Genomic DNA, 27,679 nt, shown 5'->3' on the forward strand with positions numbered 1-27,679 from the left:
TGCCTTTCCAGATGTGCGATCGGCTTGCCTACACTTGTACTATTGGTCTTCCAGACTTACCATATCAAAGTGCGTGACAGAGACCATGAGGGCATATCGATTGAGTCGCCTTGATATGAGCCTTATAGATGAGGCACACAAGGCAGAATCCGAACTACTCTTACTAGCTACCAAGGTCTGCCAAACGGTACCTTACGTTTGCCAGCGACCTAAAGGGCCTCTATCGATGGCATGCGGCTTGATCTGTCTCGTCGCAGCATATGAGGTTTTCGACTCGTCTGGTTACGAAGAACAAAGAATCTGGTGCGAACGAGCTTTCGTTCACATACGGGCGTCGGGGATCGTCCAACCTGGTCCCTTTCCTGAGCCGAAATTAAAGAGCCCGAGACTGGTGTGTTACTAGACCGCAAGATCTCGATGTAGGATAGCCGATCCCGATGAGAGATATACAGTCAACAACCATTCGCTCTTGCATGTCTAGGCTACTCTACACATTGAACGGCACAACTAAGAAATGATGGCAGGACCATCATTAGCTTCTCAGAATATTACATTATTAACTTCTACTACCGACGCGACGCAGTGCTGTTCCATGCGTGAGACTTGTAAACCTGTAAACTCCAAAGAAGCCGTGATAACGGTTGCAGCTCCCGCTAAATGCCAAGGCAAATCACCCGAAACCGGCAGAATCGACGGAAAACCCCCATTATGTGTACATTCGTCGCCTTTTTCTCTCTCCGAGAGAGCCCAACAACAGCCGATCAATTGTTTGTTGCGCTAACCATTCCAACGGTCACATCAATCCACCATAGGCATCGTCAGGACGTTCCCATGAATTTCGAGATCTGGGACGATGGCTGCAAGGCGTGTCCATCATTGTATTCGGACCGTAGCTGACCCACATGCCCCCAAACTTCTTCTTGTGTTTCTCATGCTGTTTATGGACCTGTGCATCTAAGGCTGGTATTGAGTTCCCTAGATGGTCGATGTGTGCGGGCGTGGCTTGCCGAGACTCACTCCGCAGCTTGTTTAACGCCTTAGTCGAAACATCCATCACGCGGGCGGCATCGACATCATCATCAACCAGCCCTGCGTGCCGGAGCGCATCCATAGCGTTTCGAACCCAGATCTGAGATGGAGCGATGGCCTGATGATGCAAAGTCTCTTCGGCTCTTTTGTCAACACAAGCAATCTCATTTTCCGCTAGCAACACCTTGAGCAAAAAGGCGTCGCTACGGACGTCGTTGTATCTGCCATGGCTTTCGAACACCAGCGAAGCCGGGGCAGTCTCGAAATGGAACCATTTATTTGACTTTTTCGGCTCGACCAACAGCGCCCACGAGGCACCTAGAGGATCTGTGCTTGATGCGCTCTCTGCCAAGGCTACCATGTAGATACGGTTCGTCTTGGCCATGCTGGGCGAACTTACGGCGGGAAGCCAGGGAAAGATGTATAGTGATTTCAACAAATGTCTTGTTGAATTGATTGGCAAAGGCCGGAAAGGATGATCGAAGTCAGAAACAGGGTTTATCCCGATACTTTAAGGAATCGAGATGGAAAGCCACGATTTACGAGGGGTTTGATGAATAGCAATGATGATGATGATCGTAATCAAGAGTGGAAGAGTGCAGGGAAGGTCAGTAAGGGCCGATTGGTCTCTGTAATTCTCGTTTGTTCGTCCTATGGATTCTGACTCGATTATATACTCGAAGCTATGGAGTGAGCTTTTCTCTTTTCTGTTTTACCTGCCTTGTAATATTCCAATTCGACGGGTGACTTGTGAGGGTACGTACCGCGTCAGACCATCAAGTATGACGCGAAGGAAGATGAACTTCGGAGATCATTCGGCGAGAATGCTTATTTAGACGGCGTGCAGCTTTCTCCTACTTGGGACTCTGTCATTCTGTCTACCGCTGCTTGGAAGCTTGGAATGTTCCTCTCATTCTGCGTTCACTCCGCCCGCATGACCCTCGACCACGAGATGGAACTTTATATTAGCTTTTCCCGTCCTTAGTAGTTTCTTATATCATGCATTAGTTACATCCCTGTCCATCTTACCCAAGCCCCATGATCTACGTTGCCCAGACCTCTGCATCCATGTGGGCAAAGAATGTGAAAATCGACTCGAATTAATCGCCATTTCCTGCAAATACTAGCCCTAAGAATGGAATCTTCTTATCCATCAACGCTAGCTCCTGCAGCTTATTGGCGTCTCCGCGCAGGTGCAGCTGTGCTCTCCCTTGCCCTCATAGGAGTCACTTGGTTTATTGCATTTGTGATTGTAGCGTTCGATGCCATTCCAGATTCAACGAGCCTGTGGGACCCCCATCTAGTCGCGGTCTTCGCGATCACTACCTCGTATTTTACCAGATAGTAAACCCTTTTATTTGCGAGAAAAGCCTTACGCCTCTTCTCGCGTAACTGACCCCTCGCTCGACATTTTATCTGGATGGGCGGATGAACGACTCAGGCACTAATTAGGGTTCCCCCCGAAGGCTAGAGAACGCCCCATGGAGAACCTGCTTACCCCTGTGATGGACAATACGTAGTTTCTGTGGTACGCATTTGTACTTGTAGCAAAGCTCAGCCACAAAGGTGTTGACCTTGGCTCTCACGGATCGAACCTCTCTTCGTCCGCCATGCCATATGACGGAGTATGGTAGTTTCACCAATGGCTCATAGCAAGCTTTGCTCCAGGGTAAGAGCTTATCTAACCCTGCATACAGGCTGTTCCGACAATCGTCTGGGTTGGCTGTGTCCATGGAGTGAACGATGGCGACGTCTGCGGTACCTGCACCCCGCAGTGATGGCTGATTCCACAAGCGTAATGACACGAGAAAGCGCCTGGCTATTGTTATTGTACATCAGCTCATAGGTCCACTGCCTTCACCTCTTGAGCCTGGCATTGCCTCTCGAAGAATGGGAAGTTCCGGTGAAGCATTGGGCAACACGCTAGCCGTGGTCTGCATGATTGCAACATCGTGAACAGCAGGTCGTCTCGAGGCAAAAGCCGTGCGAGTCTCGCTCGAGCTTGGTTGTTCGCAAGCCAAAGATCACCATGCATGCGAAGCAACAACGAATCGTTCTTAATTGGTAAGCGCAGGCTTTACTCTATGTAAGGAATTGCTTGCGCCGACACAATTGGTTGCGACGACGACGTGGTAATGAACTATCGTCACCGCTTATACTGCAGACGAGCCATGTTACAGCACCTTGTATGTGTGCTAAACTACAAGACATGTTCATATGTTCCTACTAAAAGAGGCAAGGTAGTCCCATTGTTGGGTGGATAGGCTTCGCATCGGTGGATGCGTAATGTTAACCCATGAGGTGGGCCTCTGGAGATATGGAGGCTTGAGCTAGTCCACAGCCGACTTCACTCGAGTCGTCAGTCCACACCAGACAGAGCAACGCGCTCACTTGAGGATGGAGACACCAAGGACCTTATCCTTCGTCTTTTCACCGGTCCTTCCTAAATCCTTGCTGATCCTGGTACACGTCTGTTGCTCTCGTCTGAAGATGAGACATGTCCCGCGGTCATAATCCAGCCTTGCCGTTGCATTGGCTGAGTTTGCCTTTGCACAATCCGATGATACCCCCGTCGCTAGCCTCTGCACCGTCTTTGTCACTGAGCTCATCACCACGTCCCGCCCCGTTGGACCCAGTGTTGACCTGCTTCTCGGCTCCTACGACACCGTTGGATGCTAGCAGCAGCTGAGCCTTTTTCTTACCTTTGCTAGTGACAATCCCAGCGAGCGCGGTATCACGCACCCATTGCTTCATCAGGGCAGGCGAAGAAGCCAGTGTACTGTTTGCTGCAATGGCGTAGGCAACAAGACCCGTGACGAAGGGCGTGGCCATAGAAGTGCCATCGAGAGATTTGATCTCGGCGTTTTCTAAGACATGCTCGTGGAGGGCTTGTTGGATTGCTGTATTTTTGGTCGTTGACGCCGACACCGATGATGATTGGACATTTTCCTCCTGTTTTTCAGAAGAGGAAGAAGAAGAGAGGAAAGATGCAATTGCTGACAAGAAAGCAGAGGGTGGCCAGGCAGACACGATGTCCTCTCCAGCAGCGTAAACGTCAACGCAATCACCTGTATTCGAAAACGGAGACACAGCAGCGGACTCAGCGCCTACGCTGCCGACGACTATAACCGCCCCTTTGGTGCCCCCAAGGTTGGAAGGGGAAGAGGCACAAGCGTCACGAGCGTCATTGCCAGCGGCAGCGACAACATGAATGCCCGCGTCAACGGCAGCATCCAGCGCAGCCGCCAATGCAGGAATTTTGGTCTTCGAGGCTAACGAGAGCGAGAGGACTGCGCCTGGTACGGTCTTGCCAACAGCAGACGAGTGGTGTTGAATTGCCCAATCCACGCCTTTGATCACGTCTCCACTAGAACCTCCGCCGTTGGCGCTGAGAACTCTCACGCCGATCAGATTGGCGGCCTGGGCTACACCCACTATGCTGCCGCCGGCGACACCGGCTACGTGGGTTCCGTGTCCTCCATCATCAGTGTAAAGACCATCGAAAGACCATGCCGTGGTTGCGCGACTGTGGGTTAGGTCGACGGAGAAAAAGGCATGCTGAAAAAAGATGCCCGTGTCGAGAAGGTATATGTTCGTGTTTGCTCCCAAGGAAGAGCTCGCATATGTGTATGTGTAGGTCAGATCTGTTCTGTTGCCTTTTATGGTAGGCGACGAAGATGAAAGGCGCTGGAGGCCCCAGGGGGAGTTGGGCTTGGTGTTGAGTTGCTCAGTAGGTTCTCTTTTCGCCGTTTTCCTCTTGACTTTGGTCACTGGTCCCGCATACGTGAGGCGTGCAGAGGGTTCCAGGTGGGTCACATAAGAAGTATTTGCAAGCAAGGACAGACAATGCGAGTTCATGCGGGCGGAGAAGCCAGTGAAGGCTGTATTGTCGTAGATGTGTACAACATCCTTGTGGACTCTGGAGAGGGAAAGCCGAGCCAGGAGATGATCGATGGAGGGCGTATGCGGATGTGTTTTGTTCACCAAGACTATGTGCTCATGGCCGGCATGATGGATCGCAGTGGCCGGCACTACGAAGATAGATGGCAGAAGGAGGACAAGAGACAACAACTTGCATATAATCGACATGTTGCTATATTACCATGTAGATAGAGGGCCAGCCTCTTGAATTTTCGGACGCAGTTATAGAGAACGTGAAGAGAAAAGCTACTGGCGCTCTCGCTCTCGCTCTCTCGAATGAACTGTATTGTTGGAATATACAAAGAGCAGCAAAGGAAATCAGAAAATAAAAAAGAAACAAAAGCACAACTGACCGTAAGCATCGCAGTAATGGCCAAACAGACAATACACTTCACTGACCAGCCCATACAGCGCATGAATGGACATGACAATGCCACTGTTCTGGAACACACAAACATTGGCGTTGCGATGCGCTGGAGTAGTACCAAAGAACAGCACTGCGCTGTCGCAAGACACGCAGACATGCCATGACATCTAGGACCTACCGGGACCTGAGAAGGGATGGGATATGAGACCAAAGATCCTAAGTTGGGACATTCGACAGCAGCAGCAGCAGCAGCAGCAGCATCAAGCGCGCCGAAAAGCAATGGCAGAGACAATCAACGTTGTCAAGAACCCGAGACAAGACAGTAAACGGAAACGATGAAAGCTGAGACCGACCAGACGCAAGCGCTTCCGGCTAAATTGCTGTCCTTGCCATGGAAAGCTACATGCCCTACCCAGCTTGCCGCCGCCACTGCCGCAGCTGATGTGCCCCCCTGCTAAAGTAAGGTAATCGGTTGCCCTGTTCGCAAGGACCCTCGAGACGGACGAGGTTAAGCAAGAGTGCGGAATAGAAACGCGGGGGAATCAGGTAAGCAAGCAAGCAGGGAAGGGGCCAGTACGGGCGGAAGCGGGAAGGCCATACGTGCGAAAGAGAGATGGAGATGCCATGCTGCTGCAATCACACTACTACCACCACCAAGTCACCACACCAGGCTAAAAGCAAAAGTGTCGCCGGGAGCATATGCGCGCGCACGAGCGAAAAAGAGCTCCGATCCGAGACATTGAGGACGGGTTAGGGCGTAAGTGTGTGATGTGGGACATGGGGCACAGGGTGGTGCAACGACGGTTTTTGGAGGGGGGACAGACCGGGCGTGAACAGTGCAGCGCAGACCAAGAGGCAAAAAGGTATCAGACGAAGAAGACGACGACGACGACGACGACGATGATGATGATGATGATGATGATGATGATGATGATGATGATGATGATGATGATGCGCATACGCATGCACAATGCACCGACTGGAGTAAAATAAAAAAATTCGTTATCGTCGGCGTGGTCCGACGTTTTTGGCGCCGTTGTCATAGCTTTTTCTTTCCCTTTGATCTTCCCATGTGGCCGCGACGAGTCAATCAATAAATATCCAATATAGATACTCCATATCGAGAATATAGAGACACACTTTGTATATAAATATAGAAACAAAAAGCCGTTACAGAGTATAATGGCTGCTATTGTTTTAGGAAGAGACCCGGGGGGCCAAGAAAAACGCAAAGCAAAACAAGGGTCTTATGCCAATAATTCCTGTATTGACCATGGACTGTACAGTACTTGACTACCAGAGTAGGCAAAGTAAGCTTTATTCGTACTTACTGCACCTCGAGCAGCACTACCAAGAGAACATCCACGTACGCAGTACCTCTTAAGTACTTGTACAGTAGTCCTGTATCTGCACCTCACGCACACACACACACACACACACACACACACACAGAGAGAGACACAGACCAAGAAGCATTCCAACCTCTGCGATATCAATTCCGACCTCTCGTCTCGAAGCCCTTTAGAAACCTTATTGAGTGGTCTTTCTTGCGCACGTAAGGATAGATTGCGTATTCCCTGGCCCACGAAACACAAAACAAAATGAGTGATTGATTGATTGATTGACCGACCAACTGACCGGTCTGGTCTACCCAACGAGATGAAACCGGAGCCAGTCCCGTGGCGGCGCCCTTGCCCTGCCTAAGGTACGTATGTACTGTATAGCTGTACAGGCACTATGCGCATAGGGCGACGACTACAGCGTCTTATCGGGCCGAAAAGGAAAGTCTGATACAGCGAGCCTTGTTAGATAGATTGTGGACGGCGTAGGTGCGGGTGGCACCATACCATACTCTCTGGCTGTGCAGCATAGTTATTGTACTGTACGTCAAAGCAAGAGAGGAAACAAGACGAGCCGCTCCGCAAAAACTCGCGTTGGGTTAAATCTCCACACGTGCTGGCGGAGAAAGGCCATGGTTTTAGTTTTGATTGTTTTCCCCCACAAGGCCATACTTGTACGAGAAAGAAAGTTTGATGGGATGGGGGTTGTCCGAGACATGACTGGGCGAGCAAGGGGCTTTTGGTAGAGTATGAGTCGCCGTGAGGGATCTTCACTGTAGGTGAGGTACTTGTACGGTAAGCTAGGTAAGCTAAGGTACTGTAGGTGCTCGTATCTGGACAAGGTAGACTAATTATCAGCCCGGCTCTTGTGGCCAGTGGATGTGTGTACTACAGATGTGTTGTACACTGCTGCAGCAGAGGAGTCTCGGTCTTTCTCTATCATAACACTCACTGGAGTGCAAGTCCCGCTGCTGCTGCTGCTGCTGCCTTCAGAAAAGTATAGTAAAACCAAACACCCGATCCCAATATGCACTACTACTGCTACTACCACTTCTCGAAACACTAACTACTCCAGTACCTGAGAAGAAGAGCTTCCATTCATTCGGTTCGGGACATGTCCATGACTCGCGAGACAAGCAATATAACTTCCATCCGGTGCAATATCTCTCCCACAAAATGTACATCGCCTCCCTTGTACAGAGATGGAGACAGAGATATCGGGCGAAAGGACAAAAGGACAAAAGGACAAAAGGACAAAAGGACAAAAGGACCAAAGCTTAAACTGTTCTGGATTTCGGGTTGTTGCGCATAGCCAGCTATAGCCGTGGAATGACTGTTTCTGTGTATTTACCTAGTACAGACATTGGATGTCCATTTCTCAAATTCATTGCGCGACATTTCTTTCTCTTGTCTTTGTTTGAGTCAAAAAGCTGTCGTGGTCTCTGGGACGTACAACCGAGCAGTATCGTAGCAGTATTTGTGAGAGAGCTTTCGGTAAATCTCGATCTTATCTGATACACCTATCCACTTATCGTTGTACACACCGCGTCTGCCCCACATTATTGATTATTACCTACCGTACTGTACTACAGCAAGCAACATACAAAGTCCAGGGAGCGGGCCCCACGATTCGAAAAGGACAGTCAGGATTGCGGGCTGCACCACAAGAAAAGGAAAACCGAAAGAAACCGAAAAAAGGCATGGCGGCAACAGCAACAGCAACAGCGCCCGAGCCCCGCACTCTGCTCCCTCCTCTGCTAGCATGTCTGCCCACAGCCTTCGTGTCACCACACCCTCCGCCCGCCCTCCTGCCCCTGCTGAGCCCCATCCTGCGCCAACGAGTGACGCTGCTGTCGGGAAACACCAGCAGCGGCAACGGCGGCTGGCTCTCGCTGCTGTCATGGGACACGTCGCGGGCGTCGAAACTAGGCAAGCATCTCGAGGGCGTGCAGTTCGAGGCGCATCCGGTTTCTGGCGAGCTCGAGCTCGAGCAAGACGTCGAGACGATCAAGTGGAGGAGGCTGGACGAGGAGACGCTGCAGGCTAGACTCGAGGTCAAGGAGTTTGATCTCTTGCCTGTTTATCTGTGGGTCGAGAATGATGAGGGACCTGGTGGTGGCGAGGGCCCCGGGTGGAGGTTGGCCGAGTTGAGGGTGTTGGGCGATGCGCGTGAGGATGAGAGTGAGTGGTTTGACAGTGCTGAGGAAGCCACTGCTGCTACGGCGAGCGGGAAAGCTGCTGTTGGGTCTGCTCAGGCGTCGGTCCTGGCTCAGCAACAAGAATCACAAATTGATGACGACGACGACGACGACGACGACGACGATTATTGGAATGCATACGACAGGACGCCGGGCAGGACGCCGGCGCGCACACCTGCGAAACACTCGCCGGCTCCCACGGCTGCTGCACAAACCTCATCACTTCGCAATCAAGTTCAGGTTGGACCCACGAGCGAAGAACTAGAGTATTTCTCACGCTACGCCTCTGAGGTCCAACCAGCCCTGGATTCACACGACCCGGATGAAGAACACGAAGATCTACTACTAGGAGGAGACGACGACGAACAACAGCAACAGACACAAGGAAGCACATTGATCGGCGACGAACTCACCAAAGCCATGCACCAGCAACAACAACAACAACAACAACAACAGCAAAGAGAAACCATCCACGCGCCTCTAGCAACGACAAGCTCAAGCCGCACATCATCTGTCGATCGTCTAGAAGAGCACGCTGCGGCGACGGCAGTCCGCCACGGACACAACAACGGCGACGTACCAACTGTGCGCGCGGAGACGGGTGTCCGACAGTTCATAAGCACAGAGATCAAGTCGCTATTCCGACTCGCCAAGAGCGTGGGTATCGACCGCGCCGAGTTTGGAGAGATTTTGGAGAGGGAGATTGGAGTGTTGGGGTTGCTTGAGGATGGGGAGTGATGACTTGGAATCTCAAAATTCAGATGAGATGAGACGAAGTAGTCCAACAACGGCAGAAAGAGAAACTATTTAGTCGATGTGGGTCTGCATGAACATGACCGAGGTTTCAGAGAAGAACAACATTGGGAGAGGAATCGGATATGGATTGGCATGAACACTCATGGCAAGGATGTGAAAGAAATTAACGATGGAGGAAGAAAATGTCACTCGATTTGTCATCTCACGCATGCACTCGACAGAAGTCATGAACAAGAACGAATCAAGGGGCAGAATATGAGTGAACATGAACCACCACAGAGAGACAGCAAGAAAGGAAAGAGCCAAATCCAGGCATCTCCAATCATTGCCCTTCACTTCCACCTCTCTACCTATCATAAAAGGAAGGTGCCCAAGGAAGCGTAGCCAGTCAAAGCAGCGAAGAACCGGGAAAAACACATTTCCCACCAATCTTGGAACTTGGTGGAAGCATGCATGCAGAGTCCATAGACAATAAGAAGAGAAAAGTCGATGAGATGATTGACTCATGAAACCTCTTGCGTTTGCAGGAATAGAGATTGAGGAGTGGAAGATTAGTGAAGAAGTTGTGAGAGTGAGAGGGAAGAGGCGATGGTGCATGTTGTTCTTCCCCATCTGTCTATCTACACTGCTCATCGCCGAGTAGCGACGGACCGAGTCATTTTTCTGTCATTGTCTTCTCGTAGTGCTCTTCTATCATGTCCTAGCCACAAATTCAAGCCTTGAGTAGAGAAAGGGAAAAGAGAGTTCATCACTTGACACAAACGAAACCAACTCCACTCCTCGCCTTGGTCGCCGCATTCCTCAACTTTTGCTCCTCGACGTCCGTCCACTGCACGTCCAACTCGTCCCATTTCTTAGTCGCATACTGTCTCTTGAACTCGGCGTGCATCTCTTGCAATCTCCGTAACTCGCACGGGTCGCCTGAGCCAGAGTAGATGATGAACGCCGTCTTGGGCGGCAGGGACTCGTAGATCCGTGAGATCTTGGAGATGGTCGAAGACACTGCTTGGGCGAGCTTGCTTGTGTTGTTCTTGTTGTTCTCGTCTTCATTCACAGCTTCGGAGTCGGCAGTGTCGTTATTCTGGATGACTCTGGCGAGCCGTTCAGTGGCGTCTGCCGTCTTGCTCTTGTTCCACCATCCCCTCAGCGCTTCCAATTCTCGAAGTCTGGCCCAGATAAAGTCGACACCCCGCTGTGGTATATCTCTCTGCACCGCGTCAGAGATTTCGGAATCGGAGAGCGAAGAGTGGGCGGATCCCAAGATGGCGGTGCGGATGCCGGCCACGACGTCGTCGTCATTCTCGCACGGAATAGAGACGTGGGCGTTGGCGCCGTAGCCCTTCTTCGGGTCGCCCCAGTCTATCAAGGCGCTCGTCCTTTCCGCTGTTTTGTTGTCGTTGTCGTCGAGATTCGAACATCGGCTCAGTCGCTTGAATATACTTTCTCCAGTTGCTTCGGAGGTGCCCCATGATTTTCCCTTTTCGCATTTCTGCTTGACAAGATCCAGACAAGCGCGCGCGTCCTCGATGGAATCATGACCCTTTGGTCCTCGGTTCTGGATTTCTCGCGAGAGGTATTTCTGAGTGAGCCACTTCAGGCTCGACTTTTGAGGCGCGCCTTTCGGATGGGGATATAACAGTGTCGTGTCGATGATGAAGGGAAAACTAATCTTCAGAGCTCGGAGGTCGGAATCCAGACTGTGGCCTGCAAGAATGGTGCGCGGGGTCAAGATTGTCTTGAGCTTTTGTTGCATGTCTGATAGCGTGGTAGTCACAGGGTCAAGCATCTCTTTGGAAATGCCAGAGTACTGTGTCAAGTAATCCTTGACTGGATCAGGCGGCTGCACCAATTCATCCATGACAACTTCGCCGTCCCAGGAAAGAAGAGAGAGGCGGGCCAGAGCAAATCTGTCTTCGGTCGTCGTCACCATTTCGCAATCGAGAAACAAAACATTGCGACCTGCAGTCATGCTTCCAGCTTCGATTTCAGAAAAGTGAACGGTGGCGTCGGTCATGTCAGTCATGTCCGGAGGCAGGTCAATCCAGCCATCTTCGGGGCTACGACATGCTTTGTAGCGGCGAGCAGCTTCGTAGTCTCTCTCCTCTTGAGTTTTGAGGTAGGCTGGATGGATGGAAAAGCCGTTGTCGGCAAGCTCTTCCTTTGTGGCAATATACTCGGTGACCGGGGTGCGCTTGCTCTGGAAGTCTCTGGAGACAATGGGCGGCTTGGGACCTTTTATTTTCTTGTCTTCCTTGGACTTTGGCAGAGGGGCGTTGAGCATGGAATGAAGAGGAGAATGCATGCGGTTGTGTTCTCCGGGAGTCTTGATGGGCCAGATGTGAGGGAAGATGTCGGCAAGCGGCACGAGAGGAGCAGGCAGTTTGTCCGGGACCAGCTTGGTGGGATAATAGTCGTCGGGCGAGATGTTCAACTTGACTTTCTTGAGAGGCTTGTCGGAAGTATTTGTCTCGTCTTCTGTACTCTCCGTCTTCTTCTGTTCAGCTCTGTCTTGGTCGGGGCGGTCGAGAGAAATGTTGCCGTTAAACATGTCTGCTTCGAGCCCAGGGACCAAGAGACAGACGACGCGCTCAATCTCTTTCTTGTGCCTGACACTGATCCACTGTGGGCCATTTCCATCGGCCAACAGATACAAGACGAGATTCTGCAGGTCTCCAATCTTGACGAAGCTCTGCAGTCTGGCGCTGGCGGAGTGGGTGATGGCCGGGTAGTTTGCAGTTTCCTTCTTTTGGCGTTTGTTCCTGCGTTCGACTGTCTGCCATTGCCCGCCGCCGCCGCCGCCGCCGCCGTCGTTGGTTGCATCGAGAGGTCTCTTTCCGTTCTGGACTGCGGTCTTGTCGTCGTCGTCGTCGTCGTCGTCGTCGTCACCGTCGTCTGGCTTCGGGGTGGTGCTGGATGCGCCAGTGAGTCTCTCGATTGTGGCGCCGAGACCCATCAGCTCGCTGCCTTCTTTAGCATCTCTCTTGCGCTTCTCGCCACGACTGAAGCTGTCGCCGCGGCCCATGTTGTACGAAGCGAGAGCAAAAGAATGTGGTGGAGCTGTACAGAGACAAGACTTGCAGGCAGACGAACGAGAGCAAGTCGAGGAAGGTACAGGTTCGAATGGAAGGCACCACTGGTATGCACGAAATCTCGGCGGCAGTCGCAGGACCCTGGATCTTTCTCTTTCTCGTTCTTATCCCAGATCCGAAAAGATAATCGCGGATCTACCCGCTGCAGCCGATCCCGCCAATCTGGCCAGTGCTCTCTGCCTCTGGATCTTGTTCTTGCAATCGTCTAATAGCACTTTTGGCCATCAATTCATCACCATCTGTCTGCAGGCCATGTCTACACATCTCTCCTCATCATCATGATCATCCTGCCGCCCCCCTGGGAAGGGCTGCACCCCGCCTTTCCCAAGCGCCCCGACCCCTTCAACACAAATTCTCTCACCAATGCCCCCATCATAGGCGGCACCGTCGGCCTCGCCTGGGCCACCGGCGCCTCCATCTTCCGTCGCAATCCCGCTTCTGGCCTCAAGGCTGCCGCATGGGCGACTGTTCTCTCGGCCGCGCTCGGTCTGGCGGCAGAGCAGCTCGCCGGTAGGATATACGCCCGCCCGTACCTAGAGAGCAAAGGCATCACCGTCCCGAAACAAAAGCTGGTCACCAGACTGCTACACGCCGACGAAGACACCTTTGTTGTCGCCGGTGGAATCGCCGGTGTTTTGTTGGCCAGGAGCATCGCAAAACCATGGTCCGTCACCGGCTGGAAGAGGGCTGTGGGCGCCTTCAGCTTCGGCGCTTTCGCCGGTGACTGGGCAAACTACGCCGTCCATTGGCGCCAGGTCATCCCTTGCGCCGAGGTCTACCAGCGTCAGAAGCAGTTGAAGGCCTTGTACCAAGAGGAGCTTAAGCAGTTCAGGTCCGCTCAGGTTATGGGCAGATACGGAATCTCCATACAGGGCGGCTCCTCTGCCGATCTGTCCGTCTCGGAAAACCCCTCAACGACGTCAGATGAAGCCTCGGGCAAGACCGTCGGGAGCACGAGCATGCAACAACTGCTACGTGACCTACAGAAGACTACGGAAGAAAACGTCGAGAAGTTGGCCGGTCTGGCCTCCCAGCAGAAGCTCGACGAAGAGGATCCTCAGCCGCACTACTCGGAGATGAGAGACGGCGAGCGCGTCTTCCGCCCAGACACAAACTACCAGTGGACCGGCACCCCCGAGGACCTCGACGCCCACATCCAAGTCTTGCGCCGGCGTCGCGAGAGCCTCAAGTCAGAGGCCGAACTCATCTGGCACAAGATGGCCGTCAAGGAAGCCGAGTACCACGCCAAAGACGACAAGAAGGAGGCGGATCGCATCCGTCTCGAAGTTATGAACCACCTGCACATCAACGCCTATCTCGAAATCTCACAGCTCGACTGGATGATTGCCGATTCGCAAAAAACACAGCTCCAGCTCAAGACACTGAAAGACTCGGACAACAAGTCTGCCTGGATCCCTGCCCCGCCCGCGGACAGCTCCAAGATAGTACCCAAGCACACGCTGCAGCTCCTCGATGAGCTGGAACGCGACCAGGTCGCCAGCATGGAAGATCTGGAAATGATCCGAGAACACACCTACGCTGCGCTGAACGACCCGCTACTCGAGGCTCTCGACAAGAACACGGGCCAGAAGGTCGCCGATCCCTGGGCTGCCGCAAGAAAAGACCTCGAGGAGGTGGAAAAGACAATGAAGGAACTGGTCGTCATGATGGAGAGCATTCAGCGACTGAGAAAAGAGCTGCGTGGCGACGTGTAAATGAAATATCAATCTGTTCTGGTTTCAAATCATCAAGACAAGTCAAGTCATGATCGCTTGCTTTATCTTGTTGATATAATATATTGACCCAAGAAAATGCATCATGATTACTCCTATGTATTGTATTCCTGTCTCCTGACACCCTAGGTATTTGTCAAGGTATGTTGTTGAACATATCCCTATGGTGGTCCACTCCTCGTATCTCGCACATCGTACTTCGTTAAGCGGCAGATCACTCCGCTAGAGCACTCGTCTGCCCTCGCCTTTTCCCCACCTCTCCTGCTTCAACCTCCACTGCTGCAAATCAGAGAGTCAGCATGTGCCTATTCTGTGACAAATGCTGCTGTGCTAATGAGTCGTCTCGTATCTGTCCACGCTTGTCGCTGATATTCGTGAATAATCGCCCCTTTCCTCACTCTGTAAACAATGCATGACTGTCTGCGCTGCCTGTCCTTCAACCAAAACCATAGTCGGTCAGAGGGCTGTAAGTAGTCTTGGCTTCGTCTAATCTGCCTCGGCTTCCATTCAAGTTCCTACCAGAAGAACCATGCCATAGACTTTTGCTCTGGCGGTTCAAGTCTTCCTTATATTTGGTCGTCCTATCGTCTCGGGCTCTTCTTTCCAGATCATCTGCGGCATCGCTTCATCGAGGAGTCTGCTTTTGCAAAACATGGATGTCTCACTACTCGCGTTTCTCGTCTTGTTGGCGTCATTTATTGTTTATATCATACAATACATTCGTCCGAAACACGACGCGAGAGAGCCACCTCTGCTGCCGACCAAATTACCAGTCATTGGCCATGTCATTGGTCTGATACGTTATGGCTTTCCCTATGTTGTAAATCACAGGTAGGTGGCGCCTTACATCTTTCCCAAAGACCACTCGCCACCAAAAAAGACAAGAAAGAAAAGCTCATATAGTGTCTCCTTGTTTTCCTTGCACGGCTCAACAGACGAAAAAACCAACCTCCAATATTCACCATCGATTTCGGTGTCAAGAAAGTCTATGTCGTGACCTCGTCGAAGATCGTGCAAGCGGTCCAACGCAGCAGCAATGTCATCTCCGTGGACCACTTGCTCGAAACGGCAGGAGAGCGCATCGCCGGTATTGACGTCGCAGGCCGCAAGATACTCGCCCATGCTCATCACGGCGGGCACTCGATGCACAAGGAGATTGTTCATGCCATGCAGCCTGCCTTGCTCGGCTCTGCACTGGACAAGATGAATGTCACCATGGCTAGTAAACTTAATACGTTCATCGACGATTTTGTCAAGACCATGGACGAATCAGCGACAAAGAAAGTGGATCTGTTCAAGTGGTGTCAACAGGCGATTGTCGTCGCAAGCGCAGAAGCGACGTGGGGACCATTGAATCCGCTCAACGATCCTGCTGTTGAGCAAGCATTCCAGTGGGTTTTTCCATCTTCTCTTGATCGTGTGCGCGTCATCATCAATCTCAAAATGCTCACCACATCAACAGCAATTTCGACGCCAACTTGGGTACCTTGATCCTAAACATTCTGCCCAAAATAACATCACCCATTGCCTATAATGCCCGCGAGGTAGTTGTCAAAGCATTCACAGACTTCTACAACAAGGGCGGCCAGCATTCTTCTTCAGCACTCGCCCACGCCCGCTGGAAAGTACAGCACGATGGCGGATGTTCGACTGAAGACATTGCGAGACTGGAGACCGCTACTGTCATTGGTGTAGTATCAAACTCGATTGTCAGTGCGTTTTACAGCGTACTCGACATATACTCTCGACCAGACTTGCTTGCTCGCTTGAGAGAAGAAATCGAGCAGAATGCCGTTGTCACGACACAGCCTGAAGAGCAAGGAGTGGAAAACGTGATCGATGTCGCCCGCATCAGAGATTCCTGCCCGAATCTCATCTCGGCCTTTCAAGAAACCCTTAGATTCAGATCCCAGGCCTCACCTTCACGTGCCGTCACGGAGGACGTGTTGATCGCAAACGGAGAATATCTGCTCAAAAAGGGTTCACTACTATTCATGCCCTCGAAGTCAATCAACTACGAAGCCGGCATCTGGGGCACCAAAGCAGACGTGTTTGACCCGCTCAGATTTGCCGCAGCCACCACCACGACCGACGGAGCAGCGCCACCCACGACGAACACGGCGGCAAAAGTGCGACCATCCAGCTTCATGGCCTTTGGAGTTGCCCCGGCATTGTGTCCCGGCCGACATTTCGCTACCGGAGAGATCCTCGCCCTCGTCGCCATGATGATTCTGAGATTCGACCTGACGCCCGCCGGGGGCAAATGGGCGGAACCGAAGAACCTTAACTCCAGCGCGGTGGCGACTACTATTCCGCCGCCTGCTGATCCCTTTGAGGTTGAGATGAGTCTCAGAGATGGGACGAAGGCAGGGAAGTGGGGGGTCAGAGTGTCGGAGGGGAAAGGCAAGTTTGGTTTGATTACTGGGTGAATTGGAGGGTGTTGTTCATATTGTCAATGTTGTCCGTATTATTTATACTCTGTGAAGACAGTGTGCAAGTATTTGAGTTGAAAAGAGTAGATCCGAAGAAAGATCGTTTCGATCAACCTGTTAACGAGCAGACCAGCCGTCTAAGAAGTGGCTTGATCAAGTACAAGAGTCATGGGACATTGAAGGTGTGAATCTTGCCAAGAGATATCGGACATGTGGTTTTTATCTTATCGCTGATCTCCGCAAATGCCTTCTTCAGAAATAATAATCTTCTCGCGGCTGCTGTTTCTGCGATGAAATCAGCTTTGCAATTAAATCTATTCTTTTTTATCTTTGTCCATCACAAACCGCACATATATACACCAGCAAGATGTTGAAAGCAATGTAAGTCGTCAATGCCAAAGCCCTACTGCATCTGTCTCGCTAATGATTTATTTTCAATCAGCAAGCCCAAGACTGCACGCAGCAAGCGTCTTCTCGAGAAGAAGGCGCCTCAGGTGCACGAGGGCCACAGAATGACTTTGTTCCTGCGCTACACATCGACGTCCGAGATAGTCAACCTGGCCATGACGGATCTGCACTCGTTAAAGCGTCCCTTGTGCGTCAAATTCAGCAAGAAGAACGACATCCACCCCTTCGAGGACCCGTCGTCGCTCGAGTTCTTCAGCGAGAAAAACGACGCCTCGCTGTTCTGCTTCGGGAGCCACAGCAAGAAGCGCCCGCACACCATCACGCTGGCGCGCATGTTCGACTACAAAGTCCTGGACATGATCGAGTTGCACATCGACCCGGAGACGTTCCGCACACTGTCGCAGTTCAAGAACGCAAAGGCGCGCGTGGGCCTCAAGCCCTTGATTTCGTTTTCTGGAACCGCCTTCGAGAGCCCGACGGACAACGCATACACGCTCGCCAAGTCGCTGCTGTTGGATTTCTTCAAGGGCGAGGACACGAGTAACGTCGACGTCGAGGGTCTGCAGTACATGATTCACATTTCCGTCGCCGAGGAGGTCGAGGGCCAGCCCGCGCCCAAGATCCAGCTCAGGGCATACATGATCAAGACGAAAAAGAGCGGGCAGAGTCTGCCCAGGGTCGAGGTCGAGGAGATGGGACCCAGGATTGACTTCAGAGTGGGCAGGATCAGAGAGGCTGACCCCAACATGTTGAAGGAGGCATTGAAGAAGCCCAGAGGCACCGAGGTACTTTTTGTTTCCTTTCTGTCTAGCCACATTTTTGTTACGAAAAAGCGAAAACTAACAAGAAACCCAAACAGGCCAAGACAAAGAAGAACATCGACATGGACAGCATGGGCGACAAGGTGGGCCGCATCCACGTGGGCAAGCAAGACCTCGGCGAGCTGCAAACGAGGAAAATGAAGGGTCTCAAGAGAAGTCGCGGCGGAGACGACGAGGACGGAGACGTCGACATGGATGCAGGAGGTGATGATGTTGACGATGACGACGAAGGCGGTGTTCAGCTTAAGAGAGTCAAGGCGTAAATTGCCTTTTGGTTTTCACTCTTCACTGCATCATCATCTGCTCATCGAGGGGGAGAGGTCTTGTAATTTTCATCACATGTTCACAATTTTTTTTTTCCTTTCCTCTTCAAAAAGAAAGCGTGGCGTTTCGGGCAAAGAAAAAAGGAGGATGAGGGATGGAGAGGTCGGGAGAAACAAATACAAAGCAATAAGGGGAAAGAGGAATGGGATAGAATCTTGAAATCCTATTTCTTGCCACCTTGTTTTTGACACCCGTCTTTGAAAGGTGGTATCTTCCGTTCCTCCGTTGCCTATTTTTGCTTTTATCTTTTGTGCCGAGGAAATGATAACGCCGCTTTCGCATGCTTGTCTTTTTTCGCTCCTTCTCTATCTGAAGCCTCATATAGTCTTTTTGACGACAAGACCCCTCCAACCTCCGCTCGATGGGTTTAATCTAGCCGGGCACTTAGCCATCATGCAGTCTACGACGACGCCTCCGGCGCAGCACAAGCATCGGAAGAACCGCCAGTGCCGGGCTGGTTCTGCACCAGACGCAATAGATTGCGCAACAAAATCATGATGGTGACTTTGCCGATGGCGGGCACGTAGATGGAGGCTTTTTCCTTGATTTGGGGTGTGAAGTTCTGATTTGCTGATTAGCTTTCTTTTCCTTTCAAGGAGTAGCAGAGTGAACGATGGACAGAAACTCACCTTCTCGCTCGAGAAATTAATACACACAGCACCGTCCCTGACGAGTTCGACGGGGACTTTATACTTGTCACCCGGCACGCCAGAAATCACAACGTCACTGACCGCAAGACAGTCCGCCAGCGTCCAGCCGTCCTTGTCCTCGACGGCGTGCTGCTGCTTCCTGATGCCCTCTCCGCGACTGAACCTCTGAACGCCCGTGACGTCAACCGAGTAGACTTCGGCGCCGTCGTTTGCGAGCAGTGCAGCCAGGGGCCGCCCGACGACTTCGCTGCGGTTTATCACCGTGATTCTGCGGCCGTGCAGGCGGTTTCCGTAGGCTAGGATCGTGTTGTAGATCTGGAGGTATTCGAGGATCTTGATGATGGCCAGCGGCGTGCAGGGCAGGATGCTTTTCTGCACGTTGGCGGGCGGGTCCAGGAAGCGGATGTTCTGGTACATGTTGTTGATGAGATACGGCGACAGGCCCTCGACGTCCTTGCGCTGATCGACGATGTACTGGATGGTGCGATCGCGCGACGGGTTGAAGACGGGATAGTAGACGATGATGCCATCGACGGCGGCATCGCGGTTCGCGGCCCGGATGGCTTCTTCTAGGGACTCGCGCTCGAGCTGTTGCAGTGTGAAGTCGAAGCCACTGTTCACCCGCGCGGGAAAGAGACAAGTCACGATAATCAGCCGCCTTGCACAGGGTAGGTAGGTAGTTACTGACGAAGGTGTTTTGGTTGCAAGGGGTATGTCTCTCACTTTTCCACGCACGTCTTGCCCGTCCAGTCGGCGTACATCTTCGCCGCGGGGTCTTTGTTCGCCAGGAACCCGACCAGGTGCGGTTTTCGCCCCAGTGCGGCCAGGCCGTCTTGCACTTCGCCATGCAGTCTTTTGGCAATGTTGTTGGCGAGAATCACTTTGCAATTGGTGGGGTTGGGTGCTGGTGCTGATGCTGATGCTGCTGTTGGAGGAGGGGCAGCAGCGCCCGCGGCGCGGGTGGTGGGAGTCGGAGTGGGAGCGCTCATTTCGAGACTCGAATAAAATGTTATTGTCGCAGTCGTAGTGGTCTTCGTATTGTTATTTCAGTAAATTCGAACCTCTCGTAGGGGAACTAGATTGAACCGCGTGGTGCTGGTCGTGGGACAGAAAGAGACGAAAAACAGTCATTAATTACCATTTGCTGCTGCTTCGGCAATTGTTTCTTTCTTTTACTGCAGAATAATGCAACAAAATGCCCTGGAACTTTTGGCAAAAAGAAAAAAAGTCCTCGATGCGCCGGATCTGCGGACCGAGCCCTGACTATTCTACCGATAAGATAAGATGGATCTTCTACGTCAGGCAGATGGTGGTGCTTCGAAAAAAGCACAGGCGGTCTCTGCTGCCACTTTTGGCCGAGCCCGATAGAACAGAAGCCCGGCTCATGGGACAGGCCATATTGATTCACAACTGTACTTGTCAAGTAACAGAGACTACTCTGTCTTACTCGCTGAAACACCTGTAGATTGAAGAGGCATCAACCAGAAAATCCCATGGTCGTGCCCGTGTGACCTGCTGACCGACACATCCATTCGTTCTCCCTCCTCTCCCCCACCATCTTCATTTGTGGCTGTAGTAGCAGGAACGAAGTCTCCACCCCCCCCACCATGTCCGACATCCAGCTATATCTCGTCACCATCAACAAAGATCGAGACGAGGCGCGCGTACTTGCCGCCCAGACAGCCAACCGTCTGGCGAAAGGCGGGTTGAAATTGCTGCAGCTGATCGAGAGCTGCGGCGAATACATCAACAGCGACGACACGCATTTGCGGAAAAACTCGCTGGCGTTTTTGGCCGATGTCTTGTCTCAATTGCCCCCCAAAGTCTTGACTCTGCAGCAGAGAAGATTGCTGTGCGATTTCGTGCTGTCCAGGGTCAAGGATGATTCCGAGGGCACGGCGTCTTGTGCTAGAGCATTGATTGCACTCGAGGAGAGAGGCAAGTGGGATTCGGATACTGCTGCTGAGATCATAAACACGTTTGCCTCACCCTTTCGAAGAAAACTCACGGAATGTGGCATTGATTTTGATTCGCAGGTTTGTTACCGATGCTCAGACGTTACGGGAGCACAAACTACAGAGCGAGCGATTCGCCATCTTGCAATTGATCGATCTGCTTCTTGCAAAGTACCGAAAAGGTATGTTTGCTGCACATGCGCTATTGCTAACAGACGCTGACTCTCCATCAGCGGTAAAGGCTGTGCATGACGGGGACCATGACTTCCTCGCCAGATTCATTTCATTCTTCGAAGGCGAAAAGGATCCTCGAAACCTCATGATTGTCTTTTCCATCATCCAAGTACCCATGGCCGAGTGGGAACTCGGCCCTCACGCACAGGAAATGTTCGACGCGGTCTTCAATTACTTTCCCATTACTTTCAAGCCGCCACCTGGTGATCCGTATGGAATCACCGCGCAGGATCTCAAGGACCGTCTCAGGGACTGCATCTCTTCCACCTCTGATTTTGCTCCCTACGCATTCCCTGCACTGCTAGATAAGCTTGATTCGAGCTCGATGAACACAAAGGTAGGCCGTTGCTATTCAACCATGATTCAAACCAAAAAAAAAAAAAAAAAACTGACGTTTAATAGCGGGACGTCCTGCAAGCCGTTGCTGCATGTGTCAGGACGTATGAGCCGCGCACCATCTCTTTGTATTCTGTGACATTGTGGGATGCACTCAAATTCGAGATCCTGAACGTTCAGGAGGAAGACCTCGCAGAAGATTCGCTGCTGATTCTCTCGCTCATTGCCGGCAAGCTGTATCTGGCAGGAGAAGGCCCGCTTAATGCTTACCTCAAGCCAATCATCAAAGAATGCAACGAGCATCTTGAAGACGCCCCGACGAAGCAGTCTCAGGCGGCTGGCCGGATCTTATATCACATAGCCAAAGCCTCCTCCGTCATCGCCAACACAATCACAAAGGCTGTCCTTCCGCACCTGTTCCAGTTGTTCTCGGCATCCGAGTCGATAGCCAAGCGTCGTGGATTGATCGAGGTTTTCAATAAACTCACGGAGGCCACCATAGAGGTCTCCGAGTTCTGGCGTGTCACCGACGACAACGGCAACATTGTCAAAGACCTGGCAGATCAGAGCGCTCTTCGCGATTTCAGCTCCGAAGCGTTGGAAGCTATGCTTCGTGCAGTGATCAATGCACCCAAGGCCGAGATCTCTTTCCGTCTGTTCGCACTACAAGGCCTCGTTGGCCTGGTCAAAGTACGCAAGCTCCTAGCGGACGCCGATGTCGCTCGCATCATCGAGGCGAGCACCGATATCATCATACAAGAGCGAGACTCTGCTTCACACGAGGTCGAGACCGCGGCTATCAAGGGTCTAGCAGAGATTGCACATCACAGTCCGGGCGTGACTGTAGAAAAGGCATTGCCTGCTTTCCTTGCCGAGCTGCCTGACGCCCCGGCAACATCAGGTGGCTACGAACGTGTCTTGGAGGCGTTCGCAAAGCTCAGCACAGAAACTCAGATCTTTGACACTATTGTTCTAAGACTAAAAAACAAGCTCAATGCCGCTGTATACCAGAAAGCGCAAAACTTTTACATCCACGCTCTTCTAATGGCACTGCTGTTCGCCTTTGCTGAAGGTTCACCTGGCAAGGACGATGGCATCATTCGATTTTCGTACTTTGCCGACATCATCAAGCCTTTCCTTGATCAGGCCACCGGTCGGACGAGTGAAGACGTCTCGATCCTCAGCGACGAGACTAGCGTGGACATTATCGGCCGCATTTGCAACTTGGTCATAAGACCACAGGCCATGCACTACCAGAACCAGATATTGGCAGAGTATGAGCCGGTGTTCACTGCTATCGGACAAGAAAGCGCTGGGAAGAACGGCAGTACAGCGGTCATCGCATCACTCCACCTCCACGCAGCTGTGCAAAGGGATACCACAGATCCGGCTGTGTCAACGGCATTACTCGCACGACTCGCTGTGGTGGCCAAGTATCAATACACAATGCCCCAGGTTCGATTGGCCGCTCTACGACATGCGTCACTCATTGTGAACAAGTTGATCTTACCGGCGAAGCTAGAGCAGAGTCTCGTCCAGACAGGCGCCGATGTCGCATCACTCCTGAGCGAGAAACCCACGGCAGAAACGATCATGCTTGCTTTCTCCATCCTCAAAGGCTTGACGGTACAGGGCAAGAGTGGCAAGTCCACATCTGGCTATCTAAAAAGCCTGTTGGAGCTCCTATCCGACCGCACATACGGCGGCGTGGTCGCACGCGGGTTTGTCACTCTTCTTGCGCCCGATGACATTCTGACTAAGGAGAATCACTGTGTCATCTCCAGTCTCTACAAGCAGCGAACATTCAGCCAGACTGTTCCTGTAATTTCAACAGCCACCAAGACGGCAGATGCAGCCATCAAGCCGAATTACTTGATTGCCTTGTCTGGTATCTTGAGATGGGTGTCATACTCCATTGTAGAGCCGTCGCTTTCGAGCTTGGTTCCGCTTTTGCTTCAGTCGTTGGACTTGCAAGACCAGGCACATCAAGATGTCAAAGCGGCGACTCTGTCGACCTTGGGTTCTGTCATCTCCCAATCTCCCTCGACCTTGTTTGAGCATGCTTCTTCGATTATCTCGCGCCTCCTCGCATGCACGACTGTTCCCACGAATACTGCGTCAGTGCGCAGGGGAGCGCTGAGGTGCTTGGCGCTGCTGCCGACGCAGTTCAAGCTCGAGACAATTGTGCCCTTCAGGAGACAGGTCATCAAAAGACTACTGGCTTGCTTGGATGACAAGAAGCGCTATGTCAGAGCTGAGGCAGTCAAGTGCAGAACTGCCTGGCTGGATCTCGAGCAGGACGACTCCGACGAGGAATAATGAGATGAATGATCGTCCGACGCTACGAGTGACGATACAGATTCTTGCTGAGTGGTCTTGGTGTACGACCCCAGAGAGGTAATCAATGGCATAAATGGAGAAAGAATTACAACCAAAAGACGTGTGCCAATGTCAGATCACTGTAGCTGATAATCTATAGTTCAAGGCCCACCAATATATGTGCGCGTTGTAATGCTGCAATCTTGCCACGCCCCTCAGATACCCGAACGCTAAATGATGAATGTTATAGACAGGCGTACCTCACGGACTTCTACTACCAGATCTTGATAGACATGAAATGTCGAAGCACTCCACATTCTGTCTGATATCTGCTCGAAGCTTTCCCGGCGTCAAAGCCAATATCCACTACATGTGGAGAACTTCCCAATGGACATCCATCAAGTATTGATCAGCAACCACTCCTCGCAAGCCGTCTTGCCATGATTGCTATACTTGATATGGACGACCCCTCTCCCGGCATTGTGGTAGCTATAGATCAGACATCAACTTTTGTCCTTTCATGTGATGGAGGCGCGGCGTCAATGGTGCTACGCTCATTGTCTGACGATTGCCATCGGGCAGATCAGGTACGCAACCTGCTCGCTGGAACATGGATTGATTGGCTGCCATAGATTGACGTTGACATTGGCATTGAAATTGTCTTTGTAAGTTGGGGGGTGTTGTGACAGTGGAGTGTGAAAATGGATTTCATACTTTGATCATGGTCATTCCAGGTTTCCTATCAGCGTCTCAACAATCACTCATCTTGTGTTATATCTCGTGACTGATAGAAAAGAGCGAGAGTTCTATCATCGTCGTCGTTGCCTTCACTTCTTGATATACAGGTTAGGCAGCGGTATAGCACTCGTTCGATCCAGATATCTCGTTCATTGACCACTGACTCCTCCCTATTATCGAGTATACAACCACCCCTCACTCCACCCTCCCAGCTATTGTTCCCTAAAAAGAAAACTTCGAAATGGCAGCCTCGACCACAGAACCCAGGGTCCGCCGAGACTCGAGAATGACACTGAATTTGCACAAGGCCTCTCTAACCCTCACCTGGCCCCGGTCCACGCCAAAGCCTAGAGACTCTCCCCTTCCGCAACCTCAAACCAACCGCTCCTGCGCAGGCCACACAACAGCATATACACAGACAATGACAGACGGAGACGCTCGTCGCGGGCGTCACGGCCCCGGGCACGGGCACAGGCGGGGTGGCGCCGTGGACCTGACGCCGTCGCTGGCCCCGTCTGCATCTCCCTGGGAGCACGTCAGGGCCATCGGTCCTGGTCTCGAGACGGAGGCGCCGGCGCGGAACATCTCCGCCGTCATGCGGAGAACGCCTGCGAAGAGGCAGCGGCAGGGGGCTGGTGTCGACCTTCGGCAGAAGTTTGTCGCCGGTCGCGAGGGTGGAGAGCAGCAGGTGAGTGCTGAGTGAATGCGATGCCCTCATGTACAGCTCAGAGCTAACTCGTTCAGCAGTCGGATTGGCAGTGGCAGCTGGAGCAGGCGGCGAGTGAAGGCCTGGCTTTCGATCGGGAGCTTGCGAGGCGCTGTTCTTCTGTCTCTGGAGCTCTCGCTGCATCTCGGCCTGGCTCATTTGATGGTGTGCTGCTTCGCTCTCGCTCCTCTTCATCCTCCGACACCGTCACTGCGACTTCAGGGACTCCTACCGAGCCTGCCCCTCCCCTCCCCCCAAAGTCTCCCAAGAGGGACTCAGCAGACTTCACAGTCCATCGCCGTGACTCCAGTCTTCCGAAGATCAAGCGCCAGGCAGCTGCTCGTCTGTCCAAACTCCCTGCCATTTCATCTCTGCAGTATATAAAGTCGCCATCATCGACCGGCGCTGAAGCGATTTCACCCACCACGATGAGCACTGCAGGAGCGCTACGTAGACAGAGTCTCTACGACGATAGATCCACTGTATCGTTGTCGTCTCCAGGATCTCACTCGCCGGTTGCGGGCTCTCCGTTCTCTCGTTCGCTGTTCGAGGACTTTGGTCCGGACAGGCGAGATGTTGACGTCAGGGAGGAGTATTTCCCTGTCCTCTCGCTTGGTCCGCAGGGGCCTAGACATGCGATTTCCGGCGCAAGTCCTTCGGCAAACGATGACGAAAGTGTCCACGAGGATGACCGCGAGCGTGCCATCAGCCCCGTGAACGTCGACACAGGAATAAGTGGAACCAGTCGTCTCGATACACAGGGTCTTGGCTCGGACCCCACAGTGCACTCTTGGAGTGAATCATTCTCGCAGGCCGCGCCTTTTCGCTCTGTTGTCGAAGCAGTGAACGACGACGGCGACGAAACAGTTCCACAATCTGCGTCGGTAACGCAAGAACCCACTCTTGTCGAAACCGCCCTGGCGCGCGCAAGGCGCGAGAGTCTCGTCTATCAGAACCAGCATAAATGCGGCGACGGAAGATCGTCACTGGGCGTTTTGCCGCTGCGAGCTGGTGTTGCCGTTATGCAGAGGACAGGCACGGATGACTCCCACGGCCTGCACAATGATGAGGATGATGAGGATGATGATCATGGTGATGGTGATGATGACGGCACAGAAGAAGTAGAGAAGCATGGTCCAGGAATGCTGTCATTTGACTCGTCGACAGCGCTCATGAATTCCTTTGCCCTGGACGGTACCGCTGGCGAAGAAACACAAACCAAGCAAGAACAAGACGAGCACGACCTTATCTTGTCGTCGTGTCCCTCTCCGTCCTCTGCATCCCCTCATCTACAACAACAATATAACAGCTACGAACCCACACCAGAGAACAGAGTATCTTCTCGCTCTTCATCCCAGGAGTCTTCAGCCCCAGCCCCAGAAATGCCCCTCATACAAGCGCCAAAAGTGACCCAACAAGCGCGACAGCGCAACAGACTCGTGCGCAAAACGCCCCTATCCGAGCGCGGCGGCGGCGGCGGCGGCGGCGCTAGTAACCGCGAAAAGACCGCGAGAAACAAACGACGCGTCAAGTCTTCATCGCTTCCTTCGACTTCTACTTTTTCCCCCTCCTTTGCGTTCCTGGGAATGGGCGAGTGGCGCAGATCGCCTCCGGCTGATGCCCAGCATGACAACGACGGCCTCGACGAGACTGGTACTGGTACTTACTGCACGTACTGCCACAGAGACATTTCGACCTCGTCGGCGTCGTCGACTTGTTTGTCAACTTCATTGTCGCCTTCCGTTTCAGACTCATCGTCGCCATCGTCATCAGCGGAGACAGAGACTGTGCCAGTACCAGTGGCGGGGTTTGAGAAACGGTGTGGTCGGGCCAGTAGGGTTTATCATTGCCTTGATGGGGACTACGACCAGAAGCAGAGACAGAGGGAGAAGAAACTGGAGAAACAGGAGAAGAAGAAGAAGAAGATGCAGAGAATCAGTCTGAGATGAGGTCGTCCAGGCGAGGCTCTCTGTATGGCGCCCGGTCACGGTGTTTTTTGAATGGAGGCGGGGGCGGCATGGAGATTCGAGGCACAGAGCGAATATTGTTCCTCTGGGGGAAATGAATATCAGGAGGTAGTTTGGCGGTAAAGACGATTGAAAGGCGTTTCAGTTCAGTCTATTGAGGAATTCTCGAGAAGCTTTATGCAAAGAAAATCACGTGAGGACTGGCTACGAGTCGATATCTGAGTAGCAAATTGCTCATTCAACCAGCGGGGGTTGGGGGTTCTTAGGCTAGCTGAGCAGGTACTGTCCTGCAAATAATCTCTTACTTTCATTGATGTTCAGATGAATCACGTGATATAGTCATGTTGTCAATTGAG

General features: G+C 52.3%; 8 protein-coding genes across 8 annotated transcripts; 5 read left to right on the forward strand and 3 right to left on the reverse strand.

Annotated features, from left to right (window-relative positions):
* Positions 1–793: 793 nt before the first annotated feature.
* AAFC00_006210 (uncharacterized protein) lies at positions 794–1,414 on the reverse strand (the record flags this gene model as incomplete). The annotated part of the gene is made up of 1 exon (XM_069346126.1): positions 794–1,414. The coding sequence occupies one exon, from the start codon at positions 1,412–1,414 to the stop codon at positions 794–796; it is 621 nt and encodes a 206-aa protein (XP_069197337.1).
* A 6,943-nt stretch (positions 1,415–8,357) lies between these two features.
* AAFC00_006211 (uncharacterized protein) lies at positions 8,358–9,593 on the forward strand (the record flags this gene model as incomplete). The annotated part of the gene is made up of 1 exon (XM_069346127.1): positions 8,358–9,593. The coding sequence occupies one exon, from the start codon at positions 8,358–8,360 to the stop codon at positions 9,591–9,593; it is 1,236 nt and encodes a 411-aa protein (XP_069197338.1).
* Positions 9,594–10,359: 766 nt separating this feature from the next.
* Positions 10,360–12,633, reverse strand: AAFC00_006212 (uncharacterized protein; the record flags this gene model as incomplete). The annotated part of the gene is made up of 1 exon (XM_069346128.1): positions 10,360–12,633. One exon carries the CDS (start codon positions 12,631–12,633, stop codon positions 10,360–10,362), a length of 2,274 nt encoding a protein of 757 aa, XP_069197339.1.
* A 345-nt stretch (positions 12,634–12,978) lies between these two features.
* On the forward strand, positions 12,979–14,415 carry AAFC00_006213 (uncharacterized protein; the record flags this gene model as incomplete). The annotated part of the gene is made up of 1 exon (XM_069346129.1): positions 12,979–14,415. The coding sequence occupies one exon, from the start codon at positions 12,979–12,981 to the stop codon at positions 14,413–14,415; it is 1,437 nt and encodes a 478-aa protein (XP_069197340.1).
* A 670-nt stretch (positions 14,416–15,085) lies between these two features.
* Positions 15,086–16,862, forward strand: AAFC00_006214 (uncharacterized protein; the record flags this gene model as incomplete). Its single annotated transcript, XM_069346130.1, has 3 exons — positions 15,086–15,264; positions 15,369–15,824; positions 15,896–16,862. 3 exons carry the CDS (start codon positions 15,086–15,088, stop codon positions 16,860–16,862), a joined length of 1,602 nt encoding a protein of 533 aa, XP_069197341.1.
* A 370-nt stretch (positions 16,863–17,232) lies between these two features.
* Positions 17,233–18,357, forward strand: AAFC00_006215 (uncharacterized protein; the record flags this gene model as incomplete). The annotated part of the gene is made up of 3 exons (XM_069346131.1): positions 17,233–17,246; positions 17,308–18,058; positions 18,133–18,357. The coding sequence occupies 3 exons, from the start codon at positions 17,233–17,235 to the stop codon at positions 18,355–18,357; spliced, it is 990 nt and encodes a 329-aa protein (XP_069197342.1).
* Positions 18,358–18,818: 461 nt separating this feature from the next.
* Positions 18,819–20,057, reverse strand: AAFC00_006216 (uncharacterized protein; the record flags this gene model as incomplete). Its single annotated transcript, XM_069346133.1, has 3 exons — positions 18,819–18,980; positions 19,048–19,681; positions 19,792–20,057. The coding sequence occupies 3 exons, from the start codon at positions 20,055–20,057 to the stop codon at positions 18,819–18,821; spliced, it is 1,062 nt and encodes a 353-aa protein (XP_069197343.1).
* A 618-nt stretch (positions 20,058–20,675) lies between these two features.
* On the forward strand, positions 20,676–23,912 carry AAFC00_006217 (uncharacterized protein; the record flags this gene model as incomplete). The annotated part of the gene is made up of 4 exons (XM_069346134.1): positions 20,676–21,046; positions 21,105–21,205; positions 21,257–21,594; positions 21,660–23,912. The coding sequence occupies 4 exons, from the start codon at positions 20,676–20,678 to the stop codon at positions 23,910–23,912; spliced, it is 3,063 nt and encodes a 1,020-aa protein (XP_069197344.1).
* Between the last annotated feature and the right edge of the window lie 3,767 nt (positions 23,913–27,679).

The sequence above is a fragment of the Neodothiora populina genome (assembly GCF_041146345.1).
Source record: "Neodothiora populina strain CPC 39397 chromosome Unknown canker_contig_7, whole genome shotgun sequence".
Classification (NCBI taxonomy): domain Eukaryota; kingdom Fungi; phylum Ascomycota; class Dothideomycetes; order Dothideales; family Dothioraceae; genus Neodothiora; species Neodothiora populina.